Source organism: Stylophora pistillata, chromosome 1, assembly GCF_964205215.1.
Source record: "Stylophora pistillata chromosome 1, jaStyPist1.2, whole genome shotgun sequence".
NCBI lineage: Eukaryota > Metazoa > Cnidaria > Anthozoa > Scleractinia > Pocilloporidae > Stylophora > Stylophora pistillata.
In genome coordinates, this window is record NC_142519.1 from 5,487,368 (window position 1) to 5,505,718 (window position 18,351).

At 37.8% G+C, this 18,351-nt stretch overlaps 3 protein-coding genes and 1 pseudogene across 3 annotated transcripts; 1 reads left to right on the forward strand and 3 right to left on the reverse strand.

Annotated features, from left to right (window-relative positions):
* Positions 1-220: 220 nt before the first annotated feature.
* Positions 221-1,673, forward strand: LOC148740974 (uncharacterized). The gene is made up of 3 exons (XM_088733445.1): positions 221-411; positions 530-618; positions 1,001-1,673. The coding sequence occupies exons 1-3, from the start codon at positions 244-246 to the stop codon at positions 1,428-1,430; spliced, it is 687 nt and encodes a 228-aa protein (XP_088589571.1). The 5' UTR covers positions 221-243; the 3' UTR covers positions 1,431-1,673.
* Positions 1,674-5,275: 3,602 nt separating this feature from the next.
* On the reverse strand, positions 5,276-7,080 carry LOC148740975 (neuropeptide SIFamide receptor-like). The gene has a single exon (XM_088733437.1). It carries the CDS (start codon positions 7,062-7,064, stop codon positions 6,066-6,068), a length of 999 nt encoding a protein of 332 aa, XP_088589563.1. The 5' UTR covers positions 7,065-7,080; the 3' UTR covers positions 5,276-6,065.
* Positions 7,081-9,299: 2,219 nt separating this feature from the next.
* Positions 9,300-11,186, reverse strand: LOC148740976 (neuropeptide receptor 15-like; annotated as a pseudogene).
* A 2,257-nt stretch (positions 11,187-13,443) lies between these two features.
* Positions 13,444-17,669, reverse strand: LOC148740977 (G protein-coupled receptor GRL101-like). Its single transcript, XM_088731888.1, has 5 exons — positions 17,299-17,669; positions 16,493-16,774; positions 15,809-16,218; positions 15,420-15,513; positions 13,444-14,960 (listed from the first exon to the last, which is right to left on the reverse strand). Exons 1-5 carry the CDS (start codon positions 17,501-17,503, stop codon positions 14,875-14,877), a joined length of 1,077 nt encoding a protein of 358 aa, XP_088588014.1. The 5' UTR covers positions 17,504-17,669; the 3' UTR covers positions 13,444-14,874.
* Between the last annotated feature and the right edge of the window lie 682 nt (positions 17,670-18,351).

Below are 18,351 nucleotides of genomic sequence, written 5' to 3' on the forward strand. Positions count from 1 at the left end.
ATCAGAGCAAATTTTTCTTTTTTTCGTATAACACGTTTTCCTGAAGTCAATGAGCTTTTTATGTAGTGCTATTTTGTTTTTTACGGATTCAAAGCGGAAAATTGGGTTTCGAGATAAAACAACGATTTACCTCCTCACCATTACCAGAAATCGGAGTCATTTTGTTCACACGATACTTTCTGAATGCGGTGTACTCTTAGTTGAAAGGAGCATGCCCGGAGGTGTCGGATTACGTGAAAGAATATGGTAAGAGCGGTTCGAAGCAAAGAATGCGTAAATTATGTTGCTCTGAATAATCTTTCTTCTGCGGATTTTGAACCTTTTTCTACATGCAAAAGAAATTATAAACCCGGGGCGAAATTATATCAAGTGGAGAGACTTGTCAGCAAGCGGAAATCGTCGAGTAAGGAGGTATGAATTAATTTATATGAAGCTCATCTGCAAGTAATTCACTGTGTTTACTATTAAACAGAACTCTACGCGAAACTTAGTAAGCACTAAGATGATGTGTAATTTCACCTTTACACAGGATGATGAATGTCTGGTAAAATGGAAAGACTGGCCGGCCTGGACAAGCTCTTGGGAACCGTCTAATCACTTGTCTGATGAGTTAATAAGGTCAAACTGTTGTGCAATAAGCTTACGCTTAAATAATATTTTTTTAGTTCTTGGTTATCCCTTTAGGCCCCAGTGATGGTGTCTTGGTAGTTTGTGCAACAGGCCCAGTACTAGTTCCCTGCATTAAATGTTTCCTTACAATGTTACTGCCTAATCAAACAAACAGGTCATAAAAATGAAGGAAGTGATCACCAAAGGTTAATATTTGTTGATGTTTAAACTTTTCTTCATACCATATATAAAAAATGTGGAGAAAACGTTGAGGAGAATATGCATAGTCAAATATGGGCTTAAAGGGTTACATGTTATTTGATGTTTACAGTGGCCTTAAAAACTAAAATATTATTTTGATATTTTTTTTTTCTGTAACTAAATCTTACAGGGGTTACTCTAATCCAAAGATCAGCAAAGAAAGACTAGAGAAGGCTGCTGATGTTTTCACATATGCAGTATTAGGCATTCTTAAAAGCAAGGCAGTGAAGGCAACCTACTCAGTGGAAATTGCCATTGACCATGATATCATTAGATATATATTTAGAGGACATGGAACATTGTCAGGGGATGGGATTTCGATGCTCTATGAACTGAGTGATTTCAGTAGGTTTTGCCTTCCATCGTACTGGTATTATTATTTAAACGAATTAGGACAAGGTAGTGCTGTACATTTTCCCCTGAAGTTAAAGCTAGTGCTGAAGTTTTCAAAGAAACGTTTTACCTTTTCAAAAGGTGCACTTAGACAGGCATCCAGGTCTCCAGTAGAAAATGTTCTTATTACAGTAAATAGAAGGGCATGTGACAGACATAACATCTAATTTAGAAAAAGATTATTGTTTTGAATGAATGTCAGGTCAAAGTTGTTGAGATTTGTTTCACTTTTAGTTTTCTCTGCTTTAATTAAAGTTTACCTATGATAGACACAAAATAAGAATATGTAAGGGTAAATACTTTAATAATACTATCTTTAAATGAAATTACTTGTAATTCTAACTAAATCTAAAGATATAACATGTTTTCTTGTAAGAAATGGTAAATATATCTCAGTGCATTTTGTCATACACATTTTGTCAAAATTGTTCTTTTGTCAGGAGGGGGCAGGGGTCAGCCATTATCTTGAATTAATTTGCACATTTAGGGGGTATACTTCAAGAGTTCAATGAGTTCTCTCTTTTTCAGTTTGGCCAATCCCTTTACTTGAATATTTTTTGACTTTATCCTTTCTTTAAGTTGAGAAACACTCAGTTTGCCAAGGTCTTCTTCTTGTTCTGTGAGCTCATCTGAAGGGCCTGGCTCTTCACTTGTGATCACTTGTGATCTCTGCCTTTTTTTCTGAGTTTCAACTATGCCTTCTTCCCAGTAATTTTTGTTTTGTTTGTTATACTTTCGTTTCTCTCTTTCATAACCTTGTAATGCTATCTGCCTTGATTCTGACTGAAGAACATCTCTCGCAACATCCCATTTATTGGATTTCTGAAAAAATATCCTCTTTGCATCATCATTGTTCTTTTCCACCCCTTGCCCTGTGAATTGCTTCATGGTGGAAAAATGTTTTATGAAATGTGGCACATGGTAGGGTATTGTGTGCATGTATGGGGTAACTCTCTTTTTGTCATAATTCATTCTCTTTCCAGCCAGTGAGCAAAACAGGTCAATGAACTTTTTCCCCTTTTGTTCAACTTCAAGATACTGTCCAGCTTTTGTATCATAGTCACTGATTATGTTATAAAGTTTGTGGAAATCTGACCAAAGCTGGACTACTGTTTGCCTTGTTTCAGGGTAGAGAATGTCAATTTTTGCAAGTTGGGTTGGAAGGAGTTCCATCATTTTTTTCTTGTCAGATCCATTGAGACTTGTCCATTCATACGAACCACTGCCCTTTCCATCAGAATTTTTTTTTTCCCAAATAGAAAATGGAATGCCAATTTTATGGATAGTAGAAACAAGAGATTCCAGGTAGATCCCTTTTTTCTCCCCTCTCTTTCTCCCCTCTCTTTTTTCTCATGTCAGCCTCGCCATCTCTCTCCATTACCTCAGTGATGATGTTTTCTGTCAGGCGATCAGTAACTCTCATCATCAGGTGCAGCTCATCTAATACTATGTGATCAAGTTCAATGTTGAACAAGGGTTTATTAATCACAGAATATTTTTTAAGGGGCAGCATTGATTTAATGTGATCCAGGGTTCTCTTCATCTCTCCCAAATTGTAATGGTCAAGAGGCTTTGATGTGTCCCACCTATCCAACTTGTGAATCAAACACCACAGGCAAGCATGAGTGGAAGTGGCACCACTGAGGCCCATAACCATGAGCAGGAATTTATAGTCTCCTCCCAGAAACATTTCAATTTTTACTTGTTTCCCATCAACATCAATGAAACCAGCTTCTAAGACAGTGTTGATTTCATTGATGGCTGATGAAAAAGAGTGTTCAAGAGTGTCATATTTTTCTGGGCCATTGACAATAGCAATTGTTCGGTTTCCTCTTGAAGACATGACTTTCTCAGCAGTTTGCAAAAGGGAAAACGACAGGATCATGAAGTTTGAGCTTCTTGACATTTTGGCCCCATCACCACTAATCTTTACCTTAACAGGCTCATTTATATCAAATGAGGGATCATTTTTCTGAAGGTCTTTTATGTGAGCTTTTAATGTCTCTGTAAATGATATTTGAGCACCTGGATAATGCCCAGGAACTCTTTCAATTGTGCAAATGTCGTTGTCCATATATTTAAGTAGTTCCTTTTTAGTTCCTGGCAGGTCCACACCAGCCTTTGGGTTGCCACAAACCGACCTGCCTTAACAAAAATTATATGTATGTATGTATGTATGTATGTATGAGCTGCTTTCGTTTTTGCTTTATCAAATATGATTTGGGCAACTCATCACACATTATTGTCAGTTCATGGTAAAGTTCATCACTTGCACAAAACTTATCTAATAAGTAGAGGACTTGTTCCACTTTATCATCATCTTCCGTCTCAGAACCTGCCACCGGTGTTTCTCTGTGCTCCAAATCAATGGTGTATGGCTTTCCATGTTTATGGTCCACACCTTTTAAACAAGTCAACTCCAGACCGTAAGACCCCATAAACCAGAGTGCCACCTGAGCTCTGCTTTTCAGTTCCTTTAGTCTCCTGGACCTTTGCTTTAAGCCAAGCTCTCCAAGTTTCTTGCCAGTACATCCTACCTCACCAAGTCTTTCTTCTAAGGCGCTAATGTGACGCTGCAGCTCTTGATTTTGCTCAGTCAGTATGGCTATGTCTTTTTCCTTCTCCTTTAAGCATTCATCTTTTACTTTCAGGGCCTCCTGCAATGCCTCCACCAGTTCTGTCTTTTTTTGCTCCAAGTCTTCAACTTTTCTTTTCCACTCTTCAATCTCTTGTCTTGTGCAAATAAGTTCTTCCTCAACACCCTCTAACGAGACGATTTCATCTTTGAAAATGCTAAGTTTGTATTTTTTTTGGTGAAGCTCACCCCTTTCTCTACTATTTCTGGCCTTTTTGTAAATGGATTTCACCTCTCCTGCCTTCCTAACTAAGATGCCATTTATTCGCTGCCCAGAGTCTTGGCTTATTTGTACGCAATGTCCCGGGATTAAATCATTGGCAAGACTGATGTAATCTGGGGCAGTTGCTTCGGGATCGGTTTTGTCAGTGACTTTCCCATGCCATTCTTTCAACAAGCAATACGGAATTTCAACTGCTAAAGCTAATTTAGTTGCATCGACATCATTCCGGTTCTTGAGTTTGGTGTCCGTTTTCTGCCGTTCGCGATCACTCAAGAAGTGGGACATTTTTTTTTTTATTAAAGTTTACTTTCTCAACCAAAGTTCGTTCCGGCTTCGCAAATTTATGTTTAAGCGAGCCTGCTAAGTCAATGCCCAGCGGATTTAATCTTAAAGCTGCCTGGTTACATGTGCTTTAACATGGCTTCCAAAATAGTGGAGAAAGAGATAATCATGGTCGTACGTTTTAGCAATTTCGTACAAAGTCGCACAAAGGCGGTCAAGAGTATAGAGGCAAAATATATCACTATCAAACCTTTAAATTTGTCCGAGGGTTTTCATCGAGTTGCGGAATATTTCGAACCAAATCTGGGGCATTAATTCATCACGAAGCGATGGAGATCGAGGGAAGATGTCCCTAGGCAAGATTTGAGCTCCAAAATGGAGTTTTTGGTATGTAATATTTACCAAAATTATAGAGCTTATGAGACATTAAGCGACTGTTTACCGGTAAATTCTGAATCGCGATTTGTCCGAACTTATCTTTCATTAAACACCTAAAAAGTCATATTGTGAGAACACCAAAACATTGCTTGTTCGATTGAGATCAAGGGAAGCAGGCTAGTTTTTCTAATATGCGTGATATCTGAATTTTTTTATATTATGCCATACAATCCTTTGTAATCGTGGGCTGCCATTTTTAAAGTTCGGTGGAGAAGAAATTTGATCGATGTCTCCGATTTCTGGTAATGTTCCTATAAATGACATAGCCACAGATAACTAGGTAACGAATGCACCCAATCTGCTTTTAAATCACACTTATAAAATCATTAAAACCCATTTCGTCTTGAAACAAGCGACATAATCATCAAAAAAGGAGGGTTATAATTTCCCTTGCCAAATATAACGAGTCCTTTCGATCGTTTCTTGCAGCTGAGCTATTAACAACGCTTCACAAGGCCGTAAAACCAGCTAACAAGGACGCTTCTTACTTGCAAGTCTTCTATGACAAGTTTTATCCTTGTTTGAGGGAAAGAGGATGGGTGGGGGGGGAATTTCATTTGGCCATTTTCGCATAGTTTCTTTCAGCTTATACTTATAGCTGCTGGAAAGTTCAAATATTTCCACTTACGGACATGAACAGGAAATTTCATTCAACTGACCCATGGGAATATTGTCTTTTTGTTTTGGGGATTTATTTGGACTTCTTATTTTAAACAAAATACATTACAGGGTAATTGGTACTGCTCAAACATTCATACCTGTTTCTACAAAGGCGTTGAAAACGCAAAGGTGGCTTCATATCGCTTGTTTTCAACGCCTACTTCTGCTACTTAAGAATACGCTTGTAATACTGGTTCTTTACTATGTTAGGTGGTCATATTGTGAGTTTTTGTAAAAAATGACAATATAGTTAGCTTTTTGCAGGATACCCTATGTTTTGTTCAACATGATGCATCTTTTGTTTAAGAGAATATTAGTTTCCACCTTGACCGAATGTTCTTTAATATAGGGCTCCACTTCTGCATGTCAGCTCTATGTTAATAGAGGAGCCCCACAGGCGCCAAACATGTCTGTTATTTTATCACTTTTTCTATTATCATTTAGATAATATTTACAATATTCTTCTCTTTTCAAGAGCGAAAATATTATCTCCAGATGTGTATTTATATATCAGTCATTAAAGTTCTGTGATTTGTTCCGTAGTATGAACGCAGCAGATGCGACTTATTTTAAACACCGACGGAAACATTTAGCAAGCAGGTCTTTAACGGCTGCCCGATAATTAGAACTAAATGCAATCAGAATAAATGGGTTGATGGCTGTACTGAGCAATGGAAATACATAATACAATAAACCAGGATATAAAAGATATTTGTCATCAAAAAAATGCTTTGGATATGACGCTTTTAGAATCAGATAAATATAGAGAGGTGTCCAGCACATGAAAAATCCCAAAGTCACCGATCGAAAGATTTTCATAATGTTTTGATTTTCTTTGGATCTCAGTGCATGTGCTTCTCTTTCGCTGCTGCTGATTGGAAGCTCTGCTCGCCTCTTAAGATGCTTAAAACTTATAGAATGAACAACTAATATTAAAACCAGCGGCGCTAAAAAGAATAAAATGAATTGCATGAAGTAATATACTTTTAAAAGTAACATGCTCATCATGTTTCTACAAAATGTCTGTTTTCCTTCGAGTATGATGTTTGAATAGATAAAGTACGGTATGCCACCAAAAACAGGTAAAAGCCAGCTCAGAAGAAGAAGAATCTTCCGAACCCTTGATGTTATATTTAGGGACTTCAGTGGAAACACAATCGCAATGAATCTATCCACAGATATTAGCACCAAGCTCTCAATCGACACCGCGTATAACACAGCTCTCGAATAAATCCCCAGCTTGCAGAAAAATGTAGCGAGTGCTTGATCAGTAATTAAGCTTCCTCCAGGCTTTAACATCCCCTCGGTAGCATAGAGCGGCCAATTAATGATCACGCTCACCACATCCGAAATCGCCATGTTCATAATGTACCAATTACAGCTTGTTTTTAGGTTTGATGCTCTGAGGAAGGCTGCAATCAGGAGGAAGTTTCCTAAAAATGCAGTAACGGTGATCACGGAAAGAGCGACTGTGAATACAGTGGAAGGTACAGAAGAGAAACATTCTGGTTGAAGATATGTCGTGGAGTTATTCATTTTCAATCGTAGATTCTTTTCTTGCATGCTATGTTAGCTGCTCATATGCCCTTGGCGAAGCACCCTCAGCTTTCTGGAGATGGTGCTGCGTCTATCACTCTGTCTTGAGTTTTTTTCAATTTGCTCTATATTTTCCGTGTGTTTTCTCACCTATCTATTCACACTTCGCAAATTGGCGAAGAAAGATGAAATGAATGCTGAACTCGCTGATTTTGACTCTGAGAAATTCGCCACGTATCCACACCGAAGGACAAAGAAAATTTCTCTCTATTTCGAATTTAATTACTTTTTTTTGTAGTCATCGCAAAGCACAGTATGACCACCTGCAAATTACTCTTGCTTTGCATTCCATTTATGTCCTATGCATATGATTTGCCCATTGCCCTTAGTTGTCAGTAAACCTTTGTTTGTACTTGTCATTTTATATATGTTTTATTGCTTCATCTAACTTTTAATCAACATCAACCGTCAAAAAGCACCTCAATATTAACAGCCAAAGAGACGCTTGCCACGAACAGTTCTGGTCTCAAAGAAACTTCGGACTTGTAAACTAATCACTTCGTTCCAAAATATATTCACTTTGGTCATTTTAATTGTTTTTTTTTTTGGTCTGAACTAGTGGTTTGGAAATGAGTTAATACTAAATTAATATTTTATTAACTTAAAATCGCTTTCCTCATTTTAATAACTTGTTTCTGATCACGCCACAACGCGCAATTTCCATCGTTCGACTTTATCACAAAGAGCGTTCTGAAAGCCGTCTTTGACTATTATTGTAAAACGGGAGAAAAGGTCTTGAGTGATGCAAGACACGGCGAGTTTCTATCAGCGAAAACTCATTGGAAGTTTTCGTCAACATTGTCGATGTCGGACAACAACTGTAATCGGCTGATTCGATTTTTTTCTTTTAATTGCTTTTATTCGCTCGCGATATTCCAAACTCAACTCGAGTCTGGCTTCAAAACACGAGCCCTAAAGGCTCATGCAATTTTGTTAATCTTTGAAAAAATTTACTCGTGCTTATTTATTCCAAATTGCACACGAAATCATGTGATTACCTATACTAATACTGCTTCGAATGTATGAATTGATTCTCTCGCTTTAGCCATCGTTCATTCATGATTGCTTTTTGCTGTTGTTGTTTAAATTTTTCTTAAGAGAGCAGAAAAGTATGAGAAGTCGTATGTACAAAGTTGACACCGCTTAACAGGGGAAACAATTTCGATGAAGAACAGTTCGTGTGAAGTTCGTAGAAGGCTCCATCGCTCCACATCAGGGTATTTTAATATCTCCACGTGGCTGTTTTAATTGTTTCCAATAGAGTTCATTTGTTGCTGGGAGGATGGCTGGATGTGACGTCCAAAGAAATAGAGTTGCATTGCGTGGTGTCAAGCTGTGTCCCGTCTTCATCTACCTCAACAAAACATACATATTTAAGAGGCAAACTCTTCGAAATACTATCGAATAATAATTTAAAATAATTGAAGTTGTTAGTTATTAATCTTTCTTTATAAAGGATGACACAAGCGGTTCTCTTCATTTTTACTGCTTTTAAGACGAAAGCTTGCTGTGTCTTGCGCCAAAATTACACGAAAATCAGCTAAAAAAAATTCTCGCAAAAAAAACTCAGCCAGAAGTCAAGGAGCATACCGGCCGGTACTAAGTGATGACGTTTTTTTTCTAAAATAACGAAGGAGATAACTAGGTCTCCGGCTTTACCATTACCGAAAGGTTGCTGTGTCTTGTGCCTTCACAGCTAAGAAAATCAGAGCAAATTTTTCTTTTTTTCGTATAACACGTTTTCCTGAAGTCAATGAGCTTTTTATGAAGTACTAGGCAGTGCTATTTTTTTTACGGATTCAAAGAGGAAAATTGGGTTTCGAGATAAAACAACGATTTACCTCCTCACTTCCTATAAATGACATAGCCACAGATAAGTAGGTAACGAATGCACCCAATCTGCTTTTATATCAAACTTATAAAATCATTAAAACCCATTTCGTCTTGAAACAAGCAAAAAAGGAGGGTTATAATTTCCCTTGCCAGATCTAACGAGTCCTTCCGATCGTTTCTTGCAGCTGAGCTATTAACAACGCTTCACAAGGCCATAAAAACAGCTAACAAGGACGCTTCTTACTTGCAAGTCTTCTATGACAAGTTTTATCCTTGTTTGAGGGAAAGAGGGTGGGGGGGGGGAATCTCATTTGGCCATTTTCGCATAGTTTCTTTCAGCTTATACTTATAGCTGCTGGAAAGTTCAAATATTTCCACTTACGGACATGAACAGGAAATTTCATTCAACTGACCCATGGGAATATTGTCTTTTTGTTTTGGGGATTTATTTGGACTTCTTATTTTAAACAAAATACATTACAGGGTAATTGGTACTGCTCAAACATTCATACCTGTTTCTACAAAGGCGTTGAAAACGCAAAGGTGGCTTCATATCGCTTGTTTTCAACGCCTACTTCTGCTACTTAAGAATAAGCTTGTAATACAGGCTCTTTACTATGTTACTAGTGGTCATATTGTGAGTTTTTGTTAAAAATGACAATATAGTTAGCTTTTTGCACGATATCCTATGTTTTGTTCAACATGATGCATCTTTTGTTTAAGAGAATATTAGTTTCCACCTTGACCGAATGTTCTTTAATATAGGGCTCCGCTTTTGCATGTCAGCTCTATGTTAATAGAGGAGCCCCCAGGCGCCAAACGTGTCTGTTATTTTATCACTTTTTCTATTATCATTTAGTTAACAATATTCTTCACTGTTCCAAAGCGCGAAAAATTATCTCCAAATGTGTATTTATATATCAGTCATTAAAGTTCTGTGATTTGTTCCGTAGTATAAACGCAGTAGATGCGACTCATTTTAAACACCGACGGAAACATTTAGCAAGCAGGTCTTTAACGGCTGCCCGATAATTAGAACTAAATGCAATCAGAATAAATGGGTTGATGGCTGTACTGAGCAATGGAAATACATAATACAATAAACCAGGAAATAAAAGATATTTGTCATCAAAAAAATGCTTTGGATATGACGCTTTTAGAATCAGATAAATATAGAGAGGTGTCCAGCACATGAAAAATCCCAAAGTCACCGATCGAAAGATTTTCATAATGTTCTGATTTTCTTTGGATCTCAGTCCATGTGCTTCTCTTTCGCTGCTGCTGATTGGAAACACTGCTCGCCTCTTAAGATGCTTAAAACTTATAGAATGAACAACTAATATTAAAACTAGCGGCGCAAAAAAGAATAAAATGAATTGCGTGAAGTAATATACTTTTAAAAGTAACATGCTCATCATGTTTCTACAAAATGTCTGTTTTCCTTCGAGTATGATTTTTGAATAGATAAAGTATGGTATGCCACCAAAAACAGGTAAAAGCCAGCTCAGAAGAAGAAGAATCTTCCGAACCCTTGATGTTATATTTAGGGACTTCAGTGGAAACACAATCGCAATGAATCTATCCACAGATATTAGCACCAAGCTCTCAATCGACACCGCGTATAACACAGCTCTCGAATAAATCCCCAGCTTACAGAAAAATGTAGCGAGTGCTTGATCAGTAATTAAGCTTCCTCCAGGCTTTAACATCCCCTCGGTAGCATAGAGCGGCCAATTAATGATCACGCTCACCACATCCGAAATCGCCATGTTTATAATGTACCAATTACAGCTTGTTTTTAGGTTTGATGCTCTGAGGAAGGCTGCAATCAGGAGGAAGTTTCCTAAAAATGCAGTAACGGTGATCACGGAAAGAGCGACTGTGAATACAGTGGAAGGTACAGAAGAGAAACATTCTGGTTGAAGATATGTCGTGGAGTTATTCATTTTCAATCGTAAGATTCTTTTCTTGCATGCTATGTTATCTGCTCATATGCCCTTGGCGAAACACCCTCAGCTTTCTGGAGATGGTGCTGCGTCTATCACTCTGTCTTGAGTTTTTTTCAAGTTGCTCTATATTTTTCCGTGTGCTTTCTCACCTATCTGTTCACACGTCGCAAATTGGCGAAGAAAGATGAAATGAATACTGAACTCGCTGATTTTGACTCTTTGAGAAATTTGCCACGTATCCACACCGAAGGACAAAGAATATTTATCTCTATTTCAAATTTTTTTTACTTTTTTTTGTAGTCATCGCAAAGCACAGTATGACCACCTGCAAATTACCCTTACTTTGCATTCCATTTATGTTCTATGCATATGATTTGCCCATTGCCCTTAGTTGTCAGTAAACCTTTGTACTTGTCATTTTATATATGTTTCATTGCTTCATCTAATTTTTAATCAACAGCAACCGTCAAAAAGCACCTCAATATTAACAGCCAAAGAGACGCTTGCCACGAACAGTTCTGGTCTCAAAGAATCTTCGGACTTGTAAACTAATCACTTCGTTCCAAAATATATTCACTTTTGGTCATTTTAATTGCTTTTTTTTTTGGTCTGAACTAGTGGTTTGGAGATGAGTTAATACTAAATTAATATTTTATTAACTTAAAGTCGCTTTCCTCATTTTAACAACTTGTTTCTGATCACGCCACAACGCGCAATTTCCATCGTTCGACTTTATCACAAAGAGCGTTCTGAAAGCCGTCTTTGACTATTATTGTAAAACGGGAGAAAAGGTCTTGAGTGATGCAAGACACGGCGAGTTTCTATCAGCGAAAACTCATTGGAAGTTTTCGTCAACATTGTCGATGTCGGACTACAACTGTACTCGGCTGATTCGATTTTTTCTTTTAATTGCTTTTATTCGCTCGCGATATTCCAAACTCAACTCGACTCTGGCTTCAAAACACGAGCACGTGGCCCATAGCAACGAGCTGATATGTCAATTTTATACAACATAGTAGCGGCTGAAAATTAAAGTTTGTGATGTGGGAGGGACAAACATATAAATGTTTTCTGTAACAGTGACTTGATTTTCTAATTTAGGCCCGTGTCATTTGAGCAAAAGTTGTATGTTCTGTCAACCTGTGAAATTCGTCGCCCTTGAGAGAAAAAGGTGTCACACTCTGTACTATCACTTGTCGCGCTTTGCAATAAAACGTGTCGCACATCCTATTAAAATATCTCATTGCGCTTCGTAATGAAAAAAGCTGTCGCATTTGTATAACACTTGTCGCAATTTGAAATAACACCTGTCCCACTATATGTTGACAATAAAAGTTGTCACGTCTTTATTCATTAATCGCAAAAGGAATGAAATGCTGTTTTCTTCAGGATTTCTGCCTGCAATGACAGTTATAACAGAGTATGTAAAGTTCCAAGTATCAGATCATCATTGAATTCTTTTTTAGAGAGTTAACAAATTTGGCACAAATGAATTTACTGAAATCATTTTAAAAACCCTCATTTTTTAATTTGGTAATATCAACTAAGTCGAAATGGCGGATGTCTTCCGGCCCTAAAACATTTTTTTTGATCAACGCACAGTTGAAGAACTTAAATCTGAAACACTACTTCGCTTCGCTGAACTAGTGCTCACACTCAGTTGTTTTTCGTTCGGGACAACTTTTTCAAACAAACTAATGGCGTGGTCATGGGTACCAAAATGGGACCCAGCTATGCTAATCTTTTTGTTGGTTTTGTGGTAAACCAATTTTTCAACCAATACAATGGCCCCAAACCTGAACCCTACGGTCGCTATAATGACAACTGTATCGGCGCAACCTCCTCTACTAGAGAGGAACTAACTCAATTCATAACCGCAGTCAATTCCTTTCACCCAGCTCTCAAATATACCTGGAAAATTTCCGACAATTCTTTATCCTTTTTAGACATCAAAGTTTCAATTGAAGGCAACGGTTTAAATACTAGCGTGTATTACAAACCTACAGATTCACATAACTACTTGTTGTATTTATCTTCGCATCCATCTTATGTGAAGAATTCCATTCCCTTTTCTCAGTTTCTAAGACTTCGTCGTTTCAAGTGTAGTGATGACTGATATTTTTCACAAATCAGAGTCTATGTGCTAGTTTTTCGAAAAACGTGGTTACCCTGTTTCTGTCGTTCAAGCGGGTCACCACCGCGCCCAACTTATCGATCGACAGTCAGCACTCACTACAAACGTCACAAAAAGAAAATTCCGACCGCATTCCATTTACCCTCACATTACATCCTCACAACCACTCAGTTAAATCCATTATTCTTAAAACCTTTAAATTAACTCAAAACGATCCAGGGACTGGCACTATTTTTTCGCAACCTCCACTCGTTTCATTCAAACGCGACAAAAACATAGGCAATTTTTTGGTCGAAAGTTCCGAATGACCAACCCGGCGGATGTTAAATGCGCTCGCGCACGATGCAAAACTTGTTCTTTCATTCGCAATGCTGAAAAAATATCAGGACCCAAACGAGCCATTACAATCACTGATTACTTCACATGCACCTCAACCAACGTCATCTATTGCATAACTTGCACTTATAGCATAAAGCTATACAGCGGCGAAACAGGAAGACGACGAGGTGACCGATTCCGAGAACACCTTAGCGACGTAGAGAGGAATGACAAAGACGCATCAAAACCAGTCAGCGGCTAGACGCTTTAATCTACCTAATCATTCTAAGCAACACATGGCAATCTGAGGTCTTTCCTTACATTTAGGTAACTCGGAAAGCCGTAAACTCTCTAACAAAATTTTATCTTCCAAATCGGCACTCTTAATCTCACATGTATCAACGAACGCTTTTCATTCTACTAGTTTATCTCACCAATTGTTTACCTTCACTTTCTGCCTAGAAACCCAGACGCAACCCACAATTCCTCCATTCGCTCTAACGAAGGGCTAACGCTCCAAACGTCAGCTTTTTAACTCTTTTACGTTGGCCAATTTACAATTTCAACTTAGTTCATATTATCAAATTACCTTGTTAACCCCAACGACGCAGCACCACAGTTTCTTCAGAAACTTACCCCCCTTATTTTTTAACTGTCAAAACAGGAAATTTGTCCTTACTTTAGGGAGGAGCTCTTGAAGTCGGTCTAGCAGATATAGAACTTAAAACAGTGGATTGAGATGGCTTGTCTGTTTGTAACAGGAGCAAAGTAAATTTAGCTAAATATTTAATTAAAAAATGCAGAAAGTGGAGCGGGTTTTCCAAAGAACCCCACATCTCCTAAACATGAAAATAAATATTTTTGTTTTTACTCATATGATACTTAGCATTTGTGCAATGTTTGAGCCAAATTGGTGATTTTACTGTTACCACCAATGCACAGCTTTCTCGTAGCTACTTTCTTAATTGTTTGCCCTCTGATAAATTTCAGGTAATTTCTGAAAAAATTCAATAAATCAAAAAAAAAAAAAAGCCAAAAAGAATTGAGCACTCTACTTACTAATGAAATGGCTAAACAGCACACAGCAACAATTGAATTTCTAGTGATCTGCTTTCAACTGTTGTCACTCCTAAATTAGAATATTTGCATAATCTGTGAGCAAGCTCTTTTTGCTATTTTTGTACAATGCTAGTCAATTTGAGAATTGTAAGTCATGTACGGAAGGCGAGTGAAATGAGAGTACGCGTTCCCTGTTTGCTGTAAACATAGAGCTATTTCAGGATTAATACTGCTTTGAATGTAGGAATTGATTCTCTCGCTTTAACCATCGTTCATTCATGATTGCTTTTTGCTGTTGTTGTTTAAATTTTTCTTAAGAGAGCAGAAAAGTATGAGAAGTCGTATGTACAAAGTTGACACCGCTTAACAGGGGAAACAATTTCGATGAAGAACACTTCGTGTAAAGGTCGTAGAAGGCTCCATCGCTCTACATCAGGGTATTTTAATATCTCCACGCGGCTGTTTTAATTGTTTCCAATAGAGTTCATTTGTTGCTGGGAGGATGGCTGGATGTGACGTCCAAAGAAATAGAGTTGCATTGCGCGGTGTCGAGCTGTGTCCCGTCTTCATCTACCTCAACAAAACATACATATTTAAGAGGAAAACTCTTCGAAATACTATCGAATAATAATTTAAAATAATTGAAGTTGTTAGTTATTAATCTTTCTTTATAAAGGATGACACAAGCGGTTCTCTTCATTTTTACTGCTTTTAAGACGAAAGCTTGCTGTGTCTTGCGCCAAAATTACTACGAAAATCAGCTAAAAAGAATTCTCGCAAAAAAACTCAGCCAGAAGTCAAGGAGCATACCGGCCGGTACTGAGTGATGACGTTTTTTTTCTAAAATAACGAAAGAGATAACTAGGTCTCCGGCTTTACCATTACCGCTGGAGAACATAGCCACAGAATAAGTAAGTGACAAATGCTCCCATTCTGCTCTTAATTAAAAATAATTGAATAACAAGAACCCTTTTCTTCTTGAAACAAGCGATGTAATCTTCGCAAAATAATGTTGAAATTTTCCCTCACCAGATATTGCAAGTCCATCAGATCGTTTCTTGCAGCTGAACCAATTACAGCGAGTCACAAGACGATAACACCAGTTTACAAGAACGCCCCTTACCTGGAAAAGTTTTCAAAACCACTTAAAATGTAAAAAGAAAATTTCTGATTCTGGCGATCTCGACGGAGAGTTGATAAAGGACTCGATATAAATTAGAAACGTCCTAGCCAAACTAAAAGGGAGTGGTTACGAAGAAGTTGGTCGCTACACGTGACCATCTTTAGTGCGCATAGTTTTGGTTTGATTTCTCCTTAATGGCGTACTTATTGCAAATTTTCCCAGCCCGAAAAGAAAAAAAAAAAGCCTCTGTACAGCACAAAGAGGTAAATGCAGTTTCTTCAGCCAATATCCTCACCTTCGGAGTTGAAAAGGTGTAGAGGACAGGATTCACAGAGGAATTTACCGGCAAAACAAAGACGGCAAACCATACATACACCTCCCCTTGTTCATCGTAAAAGTTTCCCGTAAGAGCAAGAATACTTAGAACAATCACAGGGATCCAGCAGCTTAAGTCTGTTAAGATGATGGCGAAAACCCTCCTCGCCAATGCGGACTCCCTTTTGATGCTGTTCGAAGTCACTTCAGATTCACCGTGAGCCTTGACTCTCCTTTGTGACTTGGAGACTTTCACGATGATAGCAATGTAGGCCAACATGATGAATAGGAAAGCAGCGAGATTCAAACCAATAAACAGGCCAACAGAATATTCCCAGCCTGCCAGTCTTTCTGGAGACAACTGAAGAGGTAGACATACCGATGAACGACCTTGGAGTGGAAACAATATCCATTAGAGTGAACAATGATTTCCTTTGTTTGTAGGCGTAAACATAGTTTTTCATTAATATCTAAGGGGGTAGGGAATTTTAACTACAACAAGTTTAAAAACCTTTTCTCAATGACGTAGGCATGACTTACCATGGAGAAGTGGCTCTATTACGATACAGGATGATATGGATTGTTAAAGCACAGAAGTTGCGCTAAGCCACCATTAAGGTGGAAATGAGAACTTTTAGGTAACAAAGAGCAGAACTACTTTTACCATAGAACCCATATCTTCTGTCCTCGTTGAAAAAGTATGGAGTATCAAAAGCTGGTACCACAGCAATTACAGTTCCACAGAGCCATACCAAGGCGCAAATGATGTAGGTTCCTCTTAATGTCAGACGTGGGCATCTGAAGGCAAAAACAATACTTAACAGCCGGTCAGCGGTTATCACAGTAAGCATGAGTACCGAAACCTCGCTTGAAAGTACCGAAAGGGCGCCGGCCACTTTACATAGGACTCCCGACCGCCATATCAGATCGAAGCTGAAGTAAGTGCCTAAGATAAAAAAATGTAGGTGCTTATCTTCCTTAAAAGGAAATTTTCAAATTAGTTCCAAATTAGAATAAAGGTAAAAGAGTTGATTACAAATCTACGAATGAAATTCCCGAAAGTGTTTTATGAATTTGTCAACGAGAGCATTCCCCGATATTAACTTTGACATTCGTTACCAGAGAGAATGTCTTTCAACTGTTATACATCTTTAGACAAACTGATTTTTGCTGAATGTTTTCAAAAATGCATGAATTGAATAGCGACTTGCATGTCTTTTAAGCGCCATTTAAAGATGAACTGATGCTATGTAATTTTATCGCCGCCATCGTTAAGCGATTATGAAAATTTACTATCTTTTATAAATAGTTCGTGATCAGTTTTCAGTCAATCTCTTCAAGAGTTCCAAATTTTTTTTAGGCTTCTTTTCCGCGTTATATTGAGTTGTAGCTCACTTGTAAGGATCATTTCTCTGACTTCTATATTATCTCCACGTCTAAATACTATGCATATCATTTAATTGCGTTTACCTGCCCATATCTCGTCCTTAATCGCTATCATCATGAGGTACACTCCCATAAGGAAATCAGCCACAGCCAGATTGGTCAGAAGGCAGGTTTGAACTGGATGGTCGTCACGCCTGATGAGACGCCATGCTACCACGGCCAGGTTACCAAGGACAGCTAGGATACCTAGCAGCCAGATACTCCTCCTTGGGCCAACAGCATCTATCATGCGATTACAGCTCGACAAGGCGTTACCTTCCAGCTTGGGGTACTCACAATTTACTTCTTCAAGGTGGAGAGAAGCGTAACAACACAAGGAGAAACTGTCTAGTTTTCTTGAACGAGATGGAAACCCAGAAAATTTTTTTTAATAATATGACCACAGCATCACTGAACAATGTTATGGTTTTTAACGTCGCTCAACCCATCAAAGTACATGTAATTTTTCGACAAAAGCTAACTAGGTCCCAACCTATAACCTGGATGCCACTGATTCAACAAGGAAACCATGCTTATGACTTCAAATTATTCGATTTGATTGTCAAATTTTCGCAAAGCCGACACCGCACATCATTTATTATCTAAATGATAATTCTCAAAAAAGAAACAACAACTTTGAGTTTAAATTTACAAGACATGTTTCGACATTCTCATGTCATCTTCAGTTGCAAATGAGCATTTAACTGTTGTACATTTGAATTTAGATTAGGGTACGTTACAAACTACGTGTCAGTGCTTACTTTACATTTGAATGTTAAAAACGCGAAAGATGTAAATAGCGCGCGCTTGACTAGATCAAAAAATAAATAGATAAATAGAAAATAAATAAATAAAAAAATGTAATAATAATAAAAATAAATTAAAAGACCATGGAACAACATCATTAAAAGGAAAGAGACAATTCTAGATGTTTCAATTGCTGATTAAGGATAGGTTTTTCCCACTTAATATGCAATGCCTCTTTGATCTTAATTTGGTATTTTGAAGGGGCAGAATCTAAGATCGTGAAACATTCAGTATCACAAGAGTCAAGACAGGCCCTTGATCATTGCAGGTGCTTGTAAATATGCGAAGTTT